Source organism: Pelecanus crispus, chromosome 4 (genome assembly GCF_030463565.1).
Source record: "Pelecanus crispus isolate bPelCri1 chromosome 4, bPelCri1.pri, whole genome shotgun sequence".
Taxonomy (NCBI): domain Eukaryota; kingdom Metazoa; phylum Chordata; class Aves; order Pelecaniformes; family Pelecanidae; genus Pelecanus; species Pelecanus crispus.
In genome coordinates, this window is record NC_134646.1 from 68,265,123 (window position 1) to 68,287,421 (window position 22,299).

At 37.5% G+C, this 22,299-nt stretch overlaps 1 protein-coding gene across 5 annotated transcripts in view; it reads left to right on the forward strand.

Moving 5' to 3' along the window:
* Positions 1–22,299, forward strand: part of KCNIP4 (potassium voltage-gated channel interacting protein 4) — a 357,626-nt gene that overhangs the window by 290,536 nt on the left and 44,791 nt on the right. For 3 of the 5 annotated variants that reach the window (XM_075708933.1, XM_075708932.1, XM_075708931.1), the window contains exon 2: positions 16,923–17,047. In XM_075708933.1, coding sequence (XP_075565048.1) covers positions 16,923–17,047 — 125 coding nt within the window. Of the gene's footprint in view, positions 1–11,574; positions 11,677–16,922; positions 17,048–22,299 lie in introns of those variants that run through there. The other 2 variants (XM_075708930.1, XM_009489878.2) reach the window with 2 other exon arrangements.

Consider the following 22,299-nt stretch of genomic DNA (forward strand, 5'->3'; position numbering starts at 1 on the left):
AGGGAACTTTAAGAGAGACGTTTATCCAGGTTACAGAGCAGCAAGAATTAAGTTTATGTCAGGGTGATATATTTATGGCAAGGCAAGCAAATCATCTTAGTAGCAGATTTTTAACAGGCTGCAAGAAATACTCACTAAAACTAGGAATGTATAAATGCACAAGTGAGTACCATAATATGAAGGCTGCAAGGAGAAATGGGGGTTGCAGGAAAAAGAGAAGAAATTGAGCACTAGCAACTGAAAAGCCCTGCAACTACAGAAAACTACATGTTTTAATAGTTACAAAATCAGGAGGATGTAATCAAACATCCCTACCTGTTGCAGCAGTTTATTTCTTTTATCTTGCAGCCTGAATTGCCACAGGGCAGACTTGTAATCAGCATCAGCATGCTGCAGTCAGTGTTTGTGTGTGTGTGCTTGTGCGTGCAAGTGTTGGTTCATAGAGAAAAACGTCTTTAAAAACCTTTCCAAAAAATTAAGGTTTAAATATTATTCAGTAAGTGACCTTTCTTTTATTTTGTAGTGTTATTCCTTTCTTAAGTCTTTTGCAATGGTTAGCAAAGCATGAGGATGGAAAGCCAGTGATCAGTTTATACTTTTTTCCTAATGTTTTTGTGCAAAGGTTTCAAAGTTCCTTTATAAGCCAGATTTCATATCTTCTTGTTCAAGCAACTAATTTTATTAGGATTTTTGGCTGTTGAAAGCAAAATAACTTTGCTCCAATTGTCCTGATAACGCTCTGTGAATTAACCAGCCTTTTAAATGTTGCAAATCATAGAAAAACTAACAGAAATAGATTTTTTTTGGCATACCTATTCCATGTGTTAGATATTCTCTATTGTTATGACAGTGTATAATCCTCTAACATTTTTCAGGCTGTTGTTAGTTAATAACTTCATGGTTTTTCTATGCGTGGTATCCTTCAGCTGAAATAGAAGAGATGCCTTTCGAAACATGAACAAAGCTGACAATAAATGCAATGTCTAATCTCAGAAAGTACCTTGGAATACCTCAACTTCTTTCTTTTGTTAGGTTTAGCAGGAAAACATTTTTTGTCTCCCTTCAATAGTGAATAACACTCTGCCCCTTCCCCCCAGCCCTGTGATGTAGAAAGTAAGATCATGGTTCAGCACTATGTGAACTTTGGCAGCAACGTAGGCCTCAGAAGCTCCCACTTTCCCGGGTTAACCATTCATTCTCATCCGTCCTGAATACGTCACTATTCCAGGCATACAGACAAAATTATGTGCAGAGATGTGCTGTCAACTGCATCAGGAAATAGAACCAGGTTTGCAAAGGAAAGGGCTGTTCTTAAGCAGTCTGATGCTGTGATGGAAATTGGTGTCAGGGAAGAGAGGACGAGTCAGGGACCCTCAGCTCAGGGATTTCGGGTCTGCCACTGAATCACAGACTTAGTTTTACTAAGAGGAAGAAATTTGGCATTTTTTGTACTTTGTAAATTAATTAAACATTATTTCAAAATGGTGCAAATGCATCCTAGTATTTTACATATTTGCAAATATGTGACTCCTGAATTTTAATAAGCCTTTAAACTGTACATGAAATTTTTATCAGTTAAGTTCTTATATTCACCACTGCTAAGGAGAATTTGTTGCTTTGGAGTGGCTTCTTTAATTATGACTTTTAGAACACTAGTGAAAAATTGACAGTATTTTAACAGTGCTGTCCAGATCATTAGTTCTTAAACCTACCTGAGATTAATTATAGTCTCAGAATGCAACTGTAGTTCAAGATGGACTAGAAGATAGAGTCGAAGTTCTGCATTTTGGCACAAGGTCATGTTTGTGTAACAAATTATGCACTGGTCCTTAAGGAGGATGGGATTTACAAGAATGTATTTGTTACTTCTAGCCAGCCTAATTGCAAATCTGTCATACTTACCCAGCCTCTAAAATTCATCATGTGCACATACTAGGTATTTTTAATTAACTTAGTCGTTGTTAAGACTGTCATCTGTTGCATGCTTAGAAGTGGTTTTCAAGCTGGAACTGTACACACAGTTATAAAAGCTACAAGAGTAGCTGCATCATTCTTAAGGAAACCAGAACGCTTTTTAAATAAAACACTGCTCTTACTACTTTGTTAGTATTTATACAGCCATGCATCTAACTACATTAAGTAATACATAATAATTCAGCTTTGTACCAAGGAAATGTAAATGTAAACATCTATGTTATGCCTGGTTTTAAGGCTAGTTGATCAACAGGAAGGACAGATACTCTTTTCTTCTATTTCTTCTTTATAATATTTTTAATGAAACATTTAATGAATGGCACTATTTTTGGTTTCTTTAAGTCTCTTTGCAAAAGAGAAAAGGGTCTTCTTCATTACTTTCTTGTGCCCCTTTTCCATCTTGTTCAAAAATGTTATTTTTTTGGAAGCAGGATACAGATCATCGATGGAAATTAGAGCACTTTACCTCAAGACTGGCAGCTTAGACAGCAACTGAAAACTATCAGTGTTTAAGAAAGTCTTGGTGCCTTCTGTATAAATGTGGTCTAATGTCACTATCAGCCCAAAGCAAAATGAGGTTTACACAAAACCACTGAAATTTGCTGAAAAATGTTAGCAATCCGAGTATGGAATATAAAACTTAAGCTCCAGACAAGTCCTACTGAACTCTGTGGAAAATTTGCTGTTGACTTTGACAGCAGGCTTGGAAGTGACCTACTCCTGGATGTTCTAGGTCAGAGCTGACTCACTTGGGGCTAGTTCAGCAGAATCAAGAAGTGTGCGCTGGTTTCATTTCACCATTTTGTGCAAATTCTCTGAGCTCTCAATGAGACAACTCTCCTATGAGCTAAATTCATATCAAGCATTTAAAAAACACATTACAGTGACAGCCTAGAGCACTGCAGGTTAATTATTTCCACTCAGAATAATTGGATAATAGTGTGAACACTATGAAGCTATACTCCACTAATTATTCATTAAAAGTATCTCTTTCTGGTCTTCTTTAACTTTCCTAATGAGTATGAAAAGACTTTTTGCTACAAAGTACAGAGATGCTTGTTAAAGGATGTTATAAATGGCCACCGTCTCCAGCATCTCAGGGCCCCGAGATTCCTTCTCATAGCTCCTGGAGCCCAGCCCAGTGTACCTGGGGGGTCTCCAGCCCAGGCCAAGGGATGTGGCTGCTGCTTTTCCATTTGCATGTTCAACCAGTCTGTATCCCAGGCCCCTCTTACCCCCCCAGAGGTCTCCCACTCGCTGGCTTGTCCAGCTTGGTGCTCGCTGCAAACACGTGCACAACACAGATGCTCGTCCCACAGGCACCGTGCTCTTGTGAGTCCACCCAAATACCAGCAGAGACCCTCTCCCCACCTCATACCCCCGCCCAGACCCAGGGTACCTTGCTCACCTGCTGGTCCAGCTTGAGGTTTGCTAGTGAATGACACCCCATGCACACATGATTTGGGGCAGATAGAGACACTTGGCCCCCACAGCAGACAGCACCAGGCACACAGGCTGTGACCTGTGGTCCCACTCCAGCTACAGATGCTGAGCCCCTCACTCATGCTGAACCCCCCCCCCCCCCCCCCCCCGTAGCTGTTTTTCAGGGGGACACATTGCTCCCACCCCAGTGGCTGGGGCTGAGATCCCCACCCACTCCAGTGGGTGGCACAGAGACCCCACTGGCCCCAGTAGGTGACACCACAGGCCAGGGACACCTACACCCCCAGTCTGACTCCAGCTGCTGGTCCTTTGGCAAATGTAAGCATACCTGAGTCCAGCACTGTACATGCTCACGTACACCATGCACAGTTTTGATAAGAAGCTAAATATGGATGTAACAAATATTTGAAAGGTCTCCCACCATTTTTAATATCTCCCTATCTACTTTTTCATTCTAATTTGTAACTCCTTTTAAATGTTTTTACTTTTTCTCTTTCCTGTCTCTGCTGAACCCTTCTTTTTCATTCTAGCTTATCTAGTAACACCCATTTGATTCCTTTCCATTGTTTGTCACTCACTTTTGATAGACTAATCTTTTTGTCTTCAGTTTCTCTCTCTAGTCTTTCTACAACAGTATTTTTCTCTCTCTGCTTTCATATTCCACAGCACAGACACTGCATATCACTGTTTTTTAGTTCTCCAGTTAGAAATGATCATTCTTTTTGATTGAAGCATGAATTCGTTTTCCTCCTTTACAAAACTCAGTGAATCTCCACTCAACTAAATAATCCCTGTTATCACTATTTAATTACAATTATTAATTCAAACTCTTTAGAAGGTTTTCTTTTCTTTACAGGTTCATGCTGCCATGCCTGCCATGCTGAGCCTACCAGCCCTCTAAGCAAGAGAGTGCTCAGAGGGTCTCTCACCCCTGGTCACTGGTGCCAGCCCTTTAGGTTCTTCACTGACCAGGGACACTGCCATTGAAATGTCCAGATGAGTCTGTGTCCTGGTTTCAGCTGGGATAGAGTTCATTTTCCTCCTAGTAGCTGGCATAGTGCTGTGTTTTGGATTTAGTAGGAGAAGAATGCTGATAACACGCTGATGTTTTAGTTGTTGCTGAGTACTGCTTATGCTAGTCAAGGACTTTTCAGCTTCCCATGCTCTGCCAGGTGCACAAGAAACTGGGAGGGGGCACAGCCAGAATAGGTGATCCAAACTGACCAAAGGGCTATTCCATACCACATAATGTCATGCTCAGTATATAAACTGGGGGGGGTTGGCTGGGGAGCAGCGATCGCTGCTCGGGAACTGTCTGGGTATCGGTCGGCGGGTGGTGAGCAATTGCATTGTGCATCACTTGCTTTGTATATTATTATTATTATTATTTTATTGTTACTATTATCATTACTATTTTACTTTATTTCAATTCTTAAACTGTTCTTATCTCAACCCAGGAGTGTTTCTCACTCTTACTCCTCCGATTCTCTCCCCCATCCCATTGGGGTAGGGGGAGTGAGCGAGCGGCTGTGTGGTGCTTAGTGCTGGCTGGGGCTAAACCACGACAGTCTGCCTAGTGCTAGGCCCCATTTCACTGCTACTGAAGTATCTGCCTTGCTTAGGCTGTGATAAAACACACTTATTCTTCAGTCTTTGTATCCATAAGCTATCTGAAAGATCTTAGGTTTCTCAGCATCACTTGCTTTCATCTGCCAATCTATTTCTGTTGCACCAAACTGCTTGTGAATAGACACAGCCAGTGTGACTTTTCCTAAATTGAGTGTCTTTCCGGAATATGAAATAAAGCATTCTAGAGCCACATAAAGATTTTCTTTGGCCCAGAGTTTATATTTGTTGCTTGTTTCTTTGAGAGAAGCTGTCATTCCATTAAAACTATACAAACATGTTTGAATCAAAGCCCAATGAAAACTGAAAAAATAGTTCTTTTATCTCTTTTGATTCCTACTTACGCAATCAGTTTTAAATCTGTTAGAAAATGTTACATACAAAAGCTGTTAAGTTTAGCATTTTTATTTCAATTCTAAAATCCCTTTGAGCAATATTAAATTACGAATTTCACTAAGAATAATATACAACTATTTTATTGCTCAGAATATTAAAAAAAATGACAAATCTATTGCACTGGACAGATTTTGTTTGTTTGTTTGTTTGTTTAATTTCTCTACACCATCTACTACCTTTCATCTGATCTCTCCTCTAACTTAAAAACCTCTTCCTCCTAATCTGCCTCCTTCCCAGACCCCTCCAAGATCACTAACTTTCTGTTGATGTAATTTATTGTGTGACAATTTGTGTATATTACAGTTAGTTAAAAACTTCTATACTCTTCTCATAAACAACAGAAGGGGAAAAAATTAAGACGACTGCATAGTTCAGAAACTGCAGTCAAACACATCTGGTTCATTGTGCATTCTCTCATGTGCTCACACGGTCCACTTCAAGTGAGATTTTACTAAAGAAAGCAAATTACCTGGTATAAATACATTTCCTGTCACAGGGGACCAGCTTAGTTTTACACATGCTCTTGGGAGGGCGTGTGCAAGTGTATTAAGTGGTTTTAAATGAATGAAGTGGTATTGAAAACCTAATGCATTTTCAAGCTTTGCACTGAAGAAACTCTCTGTGATTTTCAGTTTTTACACTCCTAGAGTTTTAGATAATGTTTGCATTTAACATTTGCATATAAATTGTTCATAATATAAGCAGTTTGCAGGCTGAAAAGCTGTATATATGTCATGGGAAGGCATGGTCTGAATAATAGATCTCTATTTGGGAAATGTAATGAAGACTCTAAGGACAAAAGTTTGGCCATTTCTCTGTTTTATATTTTTTATAATTTGACATTTCTCTATTTCTTCTCTTCTGTGATATTAGCTTTTTTTCCCTCTCTTTTCATCCTTTTCCATTTGCCAATCCCACAAACACCCAGCTGTAGTTATTGTTTTTGACAAGATCACTTTTCTCTGTCCTTCATTTTCAATCCACATTCAAGTACTTCTGGCCTCCAGACTTCCCAACTGACCCTGACCTCTAAAGTGTTGGTAGAGAAGTGTAGCTACCAGCTCCTAATCTGGGTCTGCCATTGGAAAGATGATTTAAAACAGTATGTACAAAGGAATTTAAAGTGAAGGAGAGCAATCTCACTCCTGAATGCGTGTTTCAAGGTAGTCCCTAAAATGCTGCCATCCATTTTTTCAGCTCAATACCTTGATTGTTCTCCTTGTAGCAGATCTGATGTCGTTTATAGGGCTTAGGTAGTCCATGAAGCTGATAGGTGTATTTTGTGATGAAAAACAGAAAGTTAGGGCTGTAGAGGAAGAATCATTAAAAATACATATGTACAGACAAATTAGATTGGCAAGAGTGTTTTCCCGGGTTGGCAAAAAATGCTGACGATCTGTAGAGTAGTCCAGTCACATCTCACACAGTTCCTAGGCAGGTGTTTCCAAAGAACTGAGGCTGAGACATAAATATTTGTGTTGTACATAATTTTGTTTCATTCCCAGACTCACTACCCAGGAGGAACATGTACTCTGTTTTGGCTTTCTTTCAGAAGTCCTGAACTGTGAATATGAAATCTGCACAGAATTCTGTCTCCCTTGCCTCTCCATCTGTGCTGAACCATTAACAGTTTACTGGGGCTTCCAGCCTTTAAGGCCCTGGGAGAAATTCCATCATACAGCTGAAACTGAGCATAAACCATTATGCTAAGAAAAGACTTCATGCATTACTTTTTTTTGGTTTTCAGTATCTTTGTCACTTCCTACCAAAATTTTAGATTTAGGAAAATGACCTGTGCAGCTTGGCTTCCAGGTCTTATACTAACTCTCTTCCAAAAAGATCACATTCAGAACTAATACAAAATAGGCATTTTTCCCATGTTCATGGGAAGACATAAAATCCTGTAAGTGAGCAAAATCCAAATTCCAGCACTACTGGGAATTTAGCCGTACTGCCAAGGCAGTGGGTGTGGCCAGTGGATTGTAAGACTGCTGAGTAAAAAATGGAGCAAGACTGAAACAGTGGAAGCTCATCTACTGTCTTTGCCAAATAAAGGAGTGAGACTTTGAGAAAGTAAACAGTAAACAAAAATAAAGAACCATAGAGGGGAAAAGAGTGGGGAAAAAAAAAGGTAGTTTTACAGGTGACTCTTCTGTTTCACTGACAGTGAAGGAAGAATTTGTTGGGAAAATTGTTTCCAGTTTTTGAACTTTTTAATAAAGGGATGATTACAGGCCCAAAAAGCTCTTTTAAGTACTCAGATGAGTGTGCCTTCGAGGTTGACATTTATCACCCAAATCCCATTATAAAAAGTCAGCAGTGAGGTGGGAGGCAAGGAGGAAAGTGCTTCTTTGAACAGAGGGCATTTGCTATGGGCAGGAAAGGTGGGCAAGACTGGGGACAAGGGGAGCCACAGCACAGTCTATCTTGTGCGCTTAGTGGGGACGCAAGGCAGACTATCTGATTTATCTGCTACACCAACAAGAAGTGGCCTACCTGCCCTCACTTTCATGCTGGCTACAAAGAATTTGCAAAGAAAACTATCACTCTTAGAGATATTTTGCCTCTGAAAACTCCTGCAAAAATCCCTTGGCTTGATAGTCTTTCCTGGGGTAGTCTTACCTGTCTCTGTAACAACAGGGCAATATGTAATATGTACTGTCTTTCTAAAGCAGGGATCATACATCTGAAAAAAGTAAATATGTAAAGAGTTAAGATAGTCTAGGTATAGATGTGTATGACTAAGAATATATGTTCATTTATAAATCACTTATAATTTATAAATAATAGTTTTTATATTTTAACACATCCTTTTTCCTTATCTTTTAAAGTCTTTTATGACTATATTAATTTGTTATTTAATGAGGAAAAAATTTTGTGCTTCTTTGTGTATTTTTTTGTAACCAGCAGTGTCAGATCTACATCAGCCTGTCAACATTGTGATATTGGAGTGACTAGGTCACACACATAACAATGATCTGGATGCTTTTGGCCAAATATGATTTTTAGAAGTAGCAATTCAAAAAACTATTGTACTGACCATGTGTATGCATGGTACTCTCCATATTAAACTTTTGTTAATAAAATCATAGAGTTACAGCTCTCTAGTTTAAATATCTGTTAAGCAGAGGTTTAAGCCATTGGTGTATTTATCAGCTACAACTACAGATATAAATCATGTTAAATAGTAGTCACTCCTAAAGGATGTCTAGTATGCCCAATTTCTATATGCAGCACATATATCCGTACAGCAGTACCTAGATATGAGAATACGTAAGCCATGCTCCAGTTACAGACCATTTTGTGAAGCATGAGAACCTCTTGGGACAATCGCCCACAATTCCAGGTGGTGTCATGCGGAGATGAGTTCTAGGACACTCCCACAGTGAATTCTGGGGAAAAGTGTGTCTCTCAGTTTAATTTTCATTGCAGAGGAACAAATTATCAAATGCAAGAGCAAGCAGCACCAGTTAACTAACCTGAACTTGAAGAACCTTCACACTTAGACCAGAGGAGTTTGTCACTGATTGGGTCAGGGATAACAGCTATGAAATCTCTAGTCAACCAATTACTAAAAAAAAAAAAAAAAAAAAAATCAAGAAGAGTTTGGAAAATTCAGTTTCTTCTGAATATCTCTTTGCAGGCTAAGAATTGCTGTTATTCTATTCTAGAAGTTTGAAGGAAGCAGCATCAGTCCATCATTATCAGTGTGTTGGTGCTTCACGGCTCTTCATCTTTTTATGAACAGCCATTTTGAAGACTGGTAATAATATAAGAATCTCTTACTATGTAATAAATAAATTTTAATCGATCTTAGATTAATTAGCTTCTTAATGGCCACAGCTTTTTCCTCAACCTGTTTCAAACTGGGCAAATAGCTACAGAATTCACAGAAACTATTACAATATTTCATCTTAATTAACACTTTTAGTATTTCAAGGTGTATTAAACACTGACTTAGCATAGGCCCCATGTGCAACATATTTTCTCTGTATTAAGTAGTTCTTTACTCGTGAAAAATCACATTAAAAGCTGTAGTACTGATCAGGAGCTCATGATAGTGGACTGCAATAGCTGCAAAATAAACTGACTGCAGTCACTGGGAGCGAAAAGCTTCCATGCTGGTTCCTCATACTGAGCTTTAGTGCAAGCATAAAAGTGGCAAAATTATTTGCTTACTCAAGGCTTTGAGCTTCAAACCATTTGGAAATAATACGTCCCTTTAGGTTTGGCAAAGCACTGTATTCGTCTTCATTAATTACATATGTTGTGGATGTATGTAATTATGTAAGTAATACATGGACAGTGAACCTTTGCAGACCTTAAGTCAAATTAACAAGCTAGAAGTAGATATTTCTAGATCATGTCTATGCTAGAAGAATTCCTAATAAAGAAAAAAGTCTTTAAGATAAACAAATTCCCTTTGTGTTCAGACACCTACTGCTGTACAGGCATAGTGTGATACTGCAGACACTGCCAGCTGAGACTACAGGGTATCCATTTAAAGGCTCAGTTTTTGTACTCAAACTAAAAATATTGAGTTTGGGATACCCATCAGATCACAGATTGTCTTTTATTTTACGCATTTATCTGCACCATGTTTCTGAGTTGAGCTGATGGTTAAGTGCTACAGATAAAAAGTGTATTCATTCTTATTATTTGTATTAAAAGGTTTTGACATTTCCAGAGATGGTAACTTAGGTCCATCTGACCTTGTGCTGAAGCTGGATTGTTTCATCCATTTACCAGACCTGCTGTTCTCACAGAGGCAGAATTTGCCTAGTAATAGTTGGTTGATTTTGTAAGGCTGTGGTTGAGTCTTTCCTGGTTTTCCCCATTTCTTTAATTTCATTCCCTTCAATGTTTTACTCATATAGAAACTGAGAAATATTTTACAAAGTTTAATATCCTTAAAGCCTTCTCATTTTCTCCTTCTGTCCCCAAATACAAGTACATAGTTTCTCAAGATTGCCTGCAAGCTCCACTTAGTGCTACAGGTGGGAGGCTCCCACTCTGTCTGGTTTGGTGACAGAGAGGAAACTATTCTACATCGTGTCACTAACACCAGTACTCAGCACAAGTGCGGTGGTGGGGATAACCCAGGATTATCCTGGTGACTGTGCCACTAGCACAGAAACTGTCAGTTGTGTCTTTAATTTCTTGCCCCATCTGTTCTGCATATTTGGTGTTGTAGCAAGAGCCATCACAAAGCAGCATTTGTGTTTGAGCTCATACAGTCAAGATGAAAAATGCAGGAGTTGCATAATGTCCAAACCAAGCTCTACTTTCCTCAGGAACATAAATCATTTACTCAACTATCTTACAGATGTTAAGTCTGTCATTTGCAGCAAATATCCATCCAGGAGATGCTTGCTTGTATCACCCATTTTGTATAAAATGGTTAGTTAGACCTCACAGGGGGTTACTCTGACAATTTCCTTCACAGTAAATAAGGGTAATGCTGTTCACCTGCTTTATGGCATATGAATATTAACTATTCAGCCAGGTCAATTTTTAAAGATGAAAATATAAATACTTACTTTTTATATATATATATGTAGAATGCCAAATATTAAAGAAAAGGAAGAGGGGCTACACATCATGGTTGATATTTTAATATTCAGAAAAGGCAAAAGTACCAGGTTGGTTATCACAGTTGCTGAATGAATTATATGGGAAAACTCAGCCATGGAAATAGAAGACTGCCAGAAAGGACAGCAAAAGATATCTTTGCAATTTTATTTGGTTTTGGGTTTGTTTTCCATACAAAACTTCAAAATCAAATAGACTTAAAAGTCTTTAAAAAATTTTAGCATTAAAATTTTTACAAACACACTTACCTTGTGTTGTTTCAAATACATAATCTGATACTTCTCTGTTAGATGTTTTAAAGTGTGTTATAAAAACTTTACAAGGGATGGACATATACAAAAAAAATCCCCCTTATTGGAAAGATACAAAACCAAAACAATTTTGTTGTCCTGTTCAAAAATTCTGGTTGCCCTTTGCAATTCAGGATGGCTGCCATCTGTTTGGCCTTTTCCCATCAGGATTCTGCTATAATGATGAACTCTGCAGCATGTATAGAAATTGTTCTCAAGCCTATGTTAACAGTCCTGATAATATATTTTTTAGGTTTCCTCTACGCTCAGAACAGTACCAAACGCAGCATTAAAGAGCGACTTATGAAGCTCTTGCCCTGCTCGGCTGCCAAAACGACATCTCCTGTTACTCAAAGCAAGTTTTATTTTTAATTTGATTTTTTTTTTTTAGGTTTGCATGCATCAAAAGTTATACTTTCATTAACTGCTCATCCAGGAGACAAGATATCTGCTGAAGTAATCATATGCTCTATTGAGGTTTAAAAGGAAGTGATGAACAGATTTGTGGGCTGGTAACAGATTTGTCAGTGCAGAGCAGGATGGCAAGATACCAGTGCCAGGGTCTGCCACGTAGGAGCTGCTGGGTTGGCACTTGTGCTCTGCAAGCCAGCTGAGAAATGACTCACTGGTTAAATTAAATACCTGCTCTCAATGTATTTGAGAAGTGGTATGTTTTTGTGTACAATGTGTGCACGTGTCTGTGTGTTCTTGCTATCATATATATAGGATAGTATCAGCAGTACCGGTCTGGGATGAAAGGCTTGGCTCTGCAGGCTTTGACTATGTAACATCAAACTATTTAGGGAATGAAACCTAAAGTGTGTGTCCGAAAGAAAAGTAATAATGAGATTGGAAAAAAATATGTGAATGTGGAGATAAAGGAAAAGCACACTGACACTATCTTTAATGTCTTGATATGTTGTGAGGAAAAATCTCTCCAGGGTAGCTAACAGATAAAAATAGGGGGGGGGGGGGGGGCGGGGAGGGAGGAAGATCCATACATAGACACATACATACGTATGTGTGTATATATACACACACCTAGATAGAGATTAATTACAGTAATAATACCAATGTCTTCCTATATAAATTGGCTACTATAACTGATTTTAAAATATGCCTGTGGACCCAATTCAGTCTAGATTAATTTGGCTTAATTCTAGGCACTAATCTGACCACCTAAAATTAGAAGCTGAGTTGTCCCTGTGCTTCTGGTATACTCTTCTGTTAAAGGATATCAATCAATCAAAGGTGAAAAAATGCCTCCAAGAGCAGTTCCTTGTGTCCAGTGATTGTAGGACAACCCGAGGCAACTTGGTTACGGACACAGGCCCCTGTGAATTGCATAGTCTTCAGTGGTATGGATCTAGGCTTTTTTTTTTTGCTACCCTACTTCACCGTCTTTCATATGGTCCTTTACAGAGAAGGCTGTGGTACTTGCTTTCATTTCTAAGTATTTGAGATCTCAAAGATTAAAAGGATTAAAGACGTGGATGCACAGTGACATTTCATGGTGGCTTCAGCTGATGTGTTTTACTTGAAAATAAGGTAGCTTAAAAAGGTCAGTTACTGTCATGTTACCTGATAGTAATTCATTATGTGGAAGTTGCTTTCAGCTACATACCCGAGTAATACAACCTTAGACTATAAAAGGAATAATAAAATCACAGAATGATTTGGGTTGGAAGAGACCTTTAAAATCATCTAGTCCAACCCCCCTGCCTTGGGTAGGGAAATCTTTCAGGTTTGCTGAAAGGTTGCTCAAAGCCCCATCCAGCCTGACCTTGCACTCTTCCGATGATGAGGCATAGAATAGAAAAAGGAAATAGAATAGAAGGAATAGAAGGTTTGATCTGTTTGTTTGAAGTTGGTTGGAGAGCAACACATCCTTATTTCTTGCACATATCTGTGCAAGCTTTTTGTCTGCACAGGTAACACAAAAATATTTAGAGTCAGTCTTAGTAACCTTGACCATGCAAAACTTCTGTTTTCTTACTGAAACTGTTTGTTTTATAAACCAGAAGTCAAAATAAAACTTGCATTAAATATTTCATATTTGAGAATAAAATAGTAAAAAAATGCATTCAGCATTTTTCTCTGTACTCTCATCAATAATGAAATGTTATATTATGAATGTTATATTAAATGAAAATATTATATTAAATAAGAATATCATTGTAGACACACGTAGTTATTATCCCATTTTAACATAATGTGCTATTTGATTTCTGCTAGCATGAAAGAAGCAACATTGTAATGTACTAGGAATGCAGCCAGCACTACCTACGACAACCACATAATGTGAACTCATTAGAAATTTTAAGGAAAATATTTTTAATACAAGTAATTTGTTGAAATAAACGTAGCCTGAATTTGCACTTCTGTGCTTAACTTCTATCAATATGTGCAGAAAAATGTTGCTTCAATAATTTAAATCTTATTTCAGCATTCCCATTGAACAAAGCATGTCAAAGAACAGTTTTTCTCATTTGTGTTCTTTAGCCTAGTAAGCCTAAAATTAAATTCATCCTTCTTTAGCTAACTGTTTAAATGTGTGTGCTAGAGATAGGACTAGACTCATGGTTTTGGAAATGAAAAGCATATGTGTATGCAATTATTAATTGGATAGGAGAGCTATAATTTGGGGTTTGTGCAGGCAAATGCATGTGCACAATTTTTACAGATATGAACTGAGCCCTAACTTTGGGCATGCTTCTCCAGCTGCCATTATTTGAAGAGTATGTTGGCTTTTTGCATTGTTTTTACCATTTTCTTCTTTAATAAACAATGAAAGGTTCAAAGCAGAGCTCCTGTGACAAACACATTAAAAACTGTCTTTACTGTTTAGCTAGAAGCTACTCATTAATGAAATCAGTAAGAATATTTTAATATATTAATGCGCGAATATGAACGTGTTGCTGTTTTTCAGTTAACATGTGTTAACCTTTTATAAATAAATTAAAAACCCCCTAAACTTAACTTTCTTAGGCTAAAAAAACTAGAGAACTGAAATAACTAGTTTTTCATTAGTGCCATAGAAATCATTAATGTTCAGAAATAGATATATTTTCACACATTTTCACTGCATATTTTAAAGTATAGAATTTTTTTTTTCCAGCCAGAATAATGGCAGCCATAAGTGTGAAGAAAAAAATTAAAAAACCTGCAAGTGACTCATGAATGCTATAGTATTTTAATCAGCATAGTTGGCACACTATAAAGAAGTTTACAGTAATCTTATAAAGAAGTTTACAGTGATCTTATTTTTTGGTTATTTATATCTATAAGAGACTACAAAAATAGAGTATGAAAAGACTGTTTTACTGAAGCTTTTCATTAACAGAAAGCCAACATCATCACCACATTGCAATCTTCTACATTCTCACCGAATCATTAAAACACAATAAAAATGTTTATTACTAAGGATATACCAAACATTGTGCTCAGCATAACATTGTCTGGCCTTTATCTCTAGCCTCACATTTATTATGTGTATTCATTTAGCTTCTAGAAAAGCTTGTAGATATCTTTCTAGGTAGCCAGATGTTTCATAAATGGATGCTTAGAGACCTCCTTTCCAATTAAGTCCCTTCTGTCTAAACAATAGCTGATTTAAATCCCATATAACTCTTGGCATATAAAACACAAGTGACTTTTCAACAATATACTCAGGTTGATTCTTTTGTCAATTTAGTATAAGCACCTAGTGTTGACTTGCAGTTGACAAAAAAATTGGGCTGCATATCTACAGCATAACATTGCCATAGAGACTTTAGTGACTGTATAAAGAATATAAAAGATTAATCCCTTAAAACATGATGGAAAGGCTTTAGAAACTGTGCAAAATACACCCTAGATGTTTCTGCAGGATTAAAATTGGACTCAAGAACTTTGCTACACCTTCCATAGATTAGGAAGACAGCTTGTTAACTCTGGAACTACTTTATTCCAATTTCATCTATAAAGGCAGGATTTTTCACTTCCTCTTTGCACCACAGAGTGTCTTTTTAAAGAAGAGAGCTGAAATTTTCTTATAATCTTGTGAATTCAGATACTGGCCCTTTAAAGCTATTGTCAAACATCATAAGGTCAATGTAAAGTTGTATCAGTTGGGGGTTTTGTCAATATTGTTTAGATTGGAAGTTTCACAAAGATGGTAGTGGTCTATGAGTTATATGAGATAATCTACGAAGAAAAATGAAAGAAAAACATATTATAGTTTGTCCATAAGCCAATACACAACGGACATTTTGAGATAAGACTGCAGGTGACACTGAGATCATCTGGCTGACATTGACATCATCTTCCTGAGATAAGTGCTAACAGCAACACCTCTTTGACAGGAGAAAAGACAAGGCTCTACAATTTTATGAAGATTTATCCAAACAGTTTACATATTGTTATTACATCTATTTAAAAGTTGTTCTTTTTCTGTTTAGCTGAACTATATCTTCTGCTGCCAGATTTCTCCCAAGCAGCTGAAAGTTATTATTACTGCATTGTAGCAGAACAAAAATATGTGAAGATGTAAGCATAGTACTGTTTTAATGGAGTATCCTAATATTGTGCTCTTATGAAAATTGAACTGAATAAAACTTTAAGAATGCAGTCCCACACTCTGATGAAATAAAATATATATCTTCAGCATTGTAGAAGTGACAATTATGTGCGTTTTCTTTCTCTCAGTTACAATTTCTATAGTTGGTATAACTCTTAAACCAGAATAAGGCAGTGATTTGATTAAATTAGTCTGGAGTACTACATAAGCTATGTTTAATGCTGTGAGTACTTAAAAACAGGTGCACACATTCATATTTTGATCAGGTATATGGCTGGCACCCCATATAAAAAATACACACTGAAAGTTTCTTTACCTATTTTATTGAACTTTCACATTTAAAACTCCGCCTGGAAAAAAATGCATTGCTATCTTGCATTCTTTTAGGGCTGCACTCAGCTGGAAGCCTTGAATGTGTATATCCACATTCTTATTCACCTAATGATGAGGTCACTAAAATACTCATATTCCCCACGTAGGCTGCTCACCATGAATAATCACGTTGCCCTGAAGGGTTTATTATACAGTACTCAAAGTAAGGTGTATTGTTGGATATGCAACATCAATCTCACCCACTTCCCAAAGCACAACTTCACAGTTAAAGGATAACACTGAGAACCCCAGCCTGATAGAGCGAATTCACATCCATTAACAACCAAGGGAAAATTTCCAATATTCTGAAGTCACTAAAGTTTTATAAAATTGTTTTCTTTGCTTAGAGATTCATAGAAACAGAAAAGTCATTCTGAATGTGTCATGCATGCTCTTGCAGAATGTTGGCTTTCCGTTTATTGCTATTTGTACTGATGTGACAATATCCAGACTGCTGGATCATCACTGCTGTTCCATGTTCTGTGCAGCCACTGAAGCAGACAGATACCCTTTCCCCATGAATTCAAAATGAACATGCTATTTGTCTGTAAAGATGCAAAAGCTGTTCTTTAAAAGAATGTCATTTAACTTACTTTTTTTCTGCAAGGCTTAGATATTTCTACATCCTATATTTCTTGTTGAGCTTTCCTTCTGTCTCTTGTATTCTGCAGACACTGTAGAAGATGAAATGGAAATGGCCACAGTACGACATAGACCTGAAGCTCTTGAACTGCTGGAAGCACAGAGTAAATTCACAAAGAAGGAACTTCAGATCTTATACAGAGGTTTCAAGAATGTAAGCACTTCCTTTTTGAATTTACCATCTGTTTACAGGATAGGCCACTGCAACCTCAGCAGTATAAGAATGACTGGCAGTGGAGCTCATGGGATTCAGTAGCTAAATACTGCATACTGGTCAGGTGAGGAAATAATCACTCTGCAGGAACTGGGCCGTTTAACAACCAAAAGATGCAGACAAATTAGAAAGCATCCAGAAGAGAATAATTATAACTTAATATAGTAGGACTTTGTTCAAGGACAGATTGAAAATTGTGTTGGAGTTGTTTGTCTAAAGATTAAACAATGGGAGAGAATGTAAGTCCTGTAGAATTTGGTCAGTGAGAAGAAAGATTTTGATTTTTGTGTTCACAATAGCTACCACAAGAAGTAATTGGCATAAATTGCACTAGAGGAATTTTTCATTAGCTGGACAGCAGTAGATGACTTCTTCAGTCCTTCCTAGCTCCCCAAGTATATAAACTTGTCAGATCTTTTTACTGGGAGTCATTATTTGTGATTTTTTTTGCTGATATATGTCATTCATATATATATATATATATGTCAAATGTTTTTAGTTGGCAGGTATCCGCACTGAGGACCCCAGTGCATGAGTGCAGTCTGCCTCCTTTTCCAGTGTGTGCTTGCTGTGCTGTGGTGCTAGGCTTGGTGCTAGCATGTAAAGTACACATGGTTAGTACAGCAGAGAAATAAGACACAAAAACATTTTATTAAGTATCATTAAATTCTGGCTTTATACCAAAAGTAAGAGCTGCCCCTGGTTTTATTAATACTATACAAAAAAAAGTTGCTTTCTTTAAAAAGTAGCCTTTTTCTCTCTGTTTTATTCTACCATCTTTCACGTGATTAACACTTCTATAGGATATTATATGCCATTAACATTGGATAGAAAACACTTGATATTAAAAAAACTGGAATAACAGCAATTACTTGCAAATCATGAGTGTGTAATGTTAATCTATGTACTGTGTTGTGGGTACTGCAACTGTGCAGGTGCTAAGTCTCCTGCTGAGCAGGAAGTAAAGATAAATTTAATTGCATTTATCACCTTTTGTTTTAGTTTTTCTTTCACCCTTACAAAAGGGCTGCCTTCTTGCCCTTGGCATTTACCACTCAAGTGGAATTGTGTAACAAAGTATAGTAATGCCAAAAACACAATGAAGTTCAGCTATGGAATCAGAGAGAATATTTTCAATAGCTTGTACAAGAAGTGTAATCTTACAGAATTCTTAGATATCATGTATTTTGTAATGAAAGCAGGCCATGCAAATCAATGTTTTAAAACTACATTTTTATTGAAAGCCTACAATGAAAGTAAAATACAGGTACTTAATGCATTCTGTCTATATATCATCCTCAGTTCCAGAAGGTATATAATGTTGGCATGTAAGTGATTAACAGTGATTGCTCTTAAAAGCTTTTCATTTCCTCAGGGTACCAGAGAGCATTCCCCTGCTAATGACAGTATTCCCTAGGTATTGGAAATCATGAACGAATGTCCCTAATTATCTAAGGCACAAATGTAAAAAGTATAGTGGATAAAATGAGCCTTCTCTCTGTTTCTCTAAGAATACTTATTTTTAGAGTCTCAGAAATTAAGGACCTTGATAATTCTCTACATAAAATGGGGTATGGTAAAAGAGAATAGATTATAAGAAAGTATTTTAATTGATTACTGTTTTGCCATTTTTTGAAAAGAGGAATTCCAGGTCTTCACATGCTTTTGTGTTTTAAGATGTGACTTCTACTTACATCAAAGCAGTGTTGATGGTAATACATGGTAATACATCTTTATTCAGGTGTTTCATTTCCTTATCAGTACATGATAATTCAAGACATGCATGTATAAATATCTTTGACTATAAATATCTTTGACTATTTAGAGCTAATGAGCATGAATTTCAAGTTTTTTGTGTTTAATATAATTGCAAAATTATCAATTACTTTCAAAAATGCTGTGAAGCATGACTAGCGCTGGTGACTAATATAAAAGTAAATCAGTTTAACACATTAGTCTTTAGCCCAAATATTAGACTTCAGAAGTGAAGGATTTGAAAACTTTCAGTTGAGTTAGGTTTGTTTTGTTTCTCGTATTTATCAGTCTCTACTGCAAAATGCTCTACAGCTCTATGAGAAGTTTGTCTATGTGGATTAGTTCATCCTTCCTGTCACATATCTAGCTTTTACCAAATACAGTTTGAGCAGCTTTGGTGGGTGCTGATACAGGACGGCACTAAAATGCTTCCCATGGTCTGTGCTTAGATGGTCTCCCCCTGATAGTGCTCAATCATCCACTTCTGTCTGCCACAGGCCACCTCCCTTCTCACTCCCCTTCTTTCTGATCCAGCTTAACACTATCCTGCCAGTATCTCCACCCCTGTATGCTTCATGTGTATGCTTCATGCACCAATATATACTGGGGGCCACCCAGGTGTAAAGCAGCTTTGCAGAAAAGGACCTGGGGGTCCTGGTGGACATCAAGTGGACAAGCAATGTGCCCTGGTAGCAAAGAAGACAAATAGCATCCTGGGCTGCATTAGGCAAAGTATTGCCAGCAGGTCAAGGGAGGTGATTCTTTCCCCTACTCAGCACTGGTGAGGCCACAGCTGGAGTGCTGTGTCCAGTTCTGGGCTCCCCAGTACAGGAGAAACATGGACATACTGGAGAGAGTCCAATGAAGGGCCACAAAGATGACTAAAGAGATAGGTGCATCTCTCCTATGAGGAAAGGCTGAGACAGCTTGAACTGCTCTGCCTGGAGAAGAGAGGGCTTGGGCGAGGGCGGGGCGGAAATCTCATCAATGTGTGTGTTATCATGTATATCAAAACCTGAAGGGAGGCTGTAAAGAGCCAGGCTCTTTTCAGTGGTGCCCAATGACAGGACCAGAGGCAAAGGGCACAAACTGAAACACAGGAGGTTCCTTCTCAACATCAGAAAATACTGTTTCACTGTGAGTGTGACCGAGCACTGGCACAGGTTGACCAGGCAGGTTGTGGAGTCTCCATCTTTGGAGATATCCAAAAGTTGTCTGGACATGGTCCTGGGCAACCTGCTCTAAGTGGCCCTGCTTGAGCAGGGGTGTGGAACCAGATGAACTCCAGAGGTCCCTGCCAACCTCAGCCATTCTGTGATATTCTGTTTAATCATTTCACTAGGAAGGAAGCTCCACTGAAAATATTTAATGAAACACGCAGGCACACATCTTTAACATGACACCATCAAAACTTGTGCAGATCCTACCTCTGCGCTTTATGCTTCTCACCTCATGTTTACCTGTCTTACTATCTCTTCAACAATTTAACTATATAAAGCAAGGTATGTTAAGGCATGAATTTAAGTTGCTGTAGCTTTGCTGACATTATGCTCCTGTTAGACTAAATTTACAACATCCCACAGTGCACTGTGCACTGCCAGGATCTCAAAAGAGCTGTACTGCAGACTGGGGTCCTAAAGGCAATGTAGCTAGTATCAGCTGGCATAGTCACTACCTGTGCTCTGGTTAATTCAACAAAATTGTGCCCTACATATGGATTTTTGCTGTATTTGTATCACCAATGAACTATAAAATAACTATTGTTATGTGAGCACTTGATATTTGGAATCAACATGCAGTAGTTAAGCTAGTTCAACCATATAAATTAAACTAGTTACTGTTTGCTAGTCTAGGAATGAACGTTGGTTTCAGGCAGCATTTTCCCATCTATAAATCCACAGATTGCCTACCTCTTTACCGAAGGAACAGAAACCAACTCTATCCTTATATAGATTCTAAAAAATGCGAGATTTTCAATAGTTAAACTGTAATACTACCAGAAGATAAAGTATCTGTAATAGTGCAAATATTAATAACCTCAATGAATACAAAACTTTAAGCTTTAGAAAGGACAAGACTCCATAGCTACTATGGTAATAGTAGATATAAGTTCAAAACTGGCATTTCTTTCTGAAGAACTTGGGTATCTCTATATTATAATAATGATTTAGGTGTGTCAGAAAGTAATGAATAAACAAAGTGGAATTTTTTTCTGTATATTTTCAACAGCCTTTCTAGTATGCACATTTTTCCCTCTGTCTTTATGCAAGCATGGCAGGAAGAAATAGATCCCTGACATGATAAAGAAAAAGCAACTGATTAAACAGAAGAAAAGCAGTACTCAGTCCCTTTACCTTAGTATCCTGTTTTCAAGAATGGCCAGATAAGGGAAAGAATATAAGAATAAGGGGAATTTAGAGTGATAATTCCCCTAATGTACTGTTCTGTCACCTTGTACTCTGCTAATGAAATACTTCCTCTGCTGAAAGTTATAGCTGCATCTTCATATTTTACATACTTTAACCAAAGTTTCTTCTATAAACTGTGATAATCACTTTTTGAACCTACCAGGGTATTTTGACATCCACAGCATCCTGTGGGAAATTAGCTTCATACCTAATTATGCCTTCTGTGAAAAATAATTTGTTTCTGTGTCAAACCTGCTGCCTTTTATTTTAATAAGCTATCTATGGTATTTCTGCTATGAGAAAATGAGTAACGATTACCATTACTTCTCCAAGACACTCACTGTTTTACACACCTCTAACACATTTTCTACTTAGTCCCTTCTTTTCCTAACTGGAAAGTTTTTGTCTATATAATCTCACTCCAACCTGCTGATTTCCCTGAATCCTATCCAGTTCTAGGATGTCTGTTCTGAGATAGGGATGATGAGAACTTCTCACAGTTTACATCCAGTTATTTATTATTTATGACTTCAAATTACTTACATATAGTTCTGACTGACTTCAGATGAGAAAGCAGCAAGTACTCCTGTTTTTCTGTAGTGTTCGTGATTACAATGTTTTATTTATTATGTGTTTTTTTCTTCTACAAAAATTAAAATGTAAACCTTTAACGATATTTTCATCAATTTAATTTTCCATTGTGGGCAAATTACACACCAAATCCAGCAAAAAGTAATTCAAGCAGAAGGAACGTAGGGTCTCAGATAGCATCTCTGTGTGTATGTACACACCTGAAAGCTTCAGAGAGTCTCAGATCGCGCTGTAGTATAGCCGATGGTCTAGGAAGCAAGAAGTAGAGGATAACTGTAGGAGAGTCCCAAAGATCATTGAAGTGCCTGTCTTGGCAACAGCAGTTTTGGTAGTAGTCAAGGTCAACATTTAAAATACAAGAGAAGATAGAATAAAGCAAACATAAGGAGGTGGGATAAGCACCTTCAGATGACCTAACAACTATTACAAGGAAAAGCA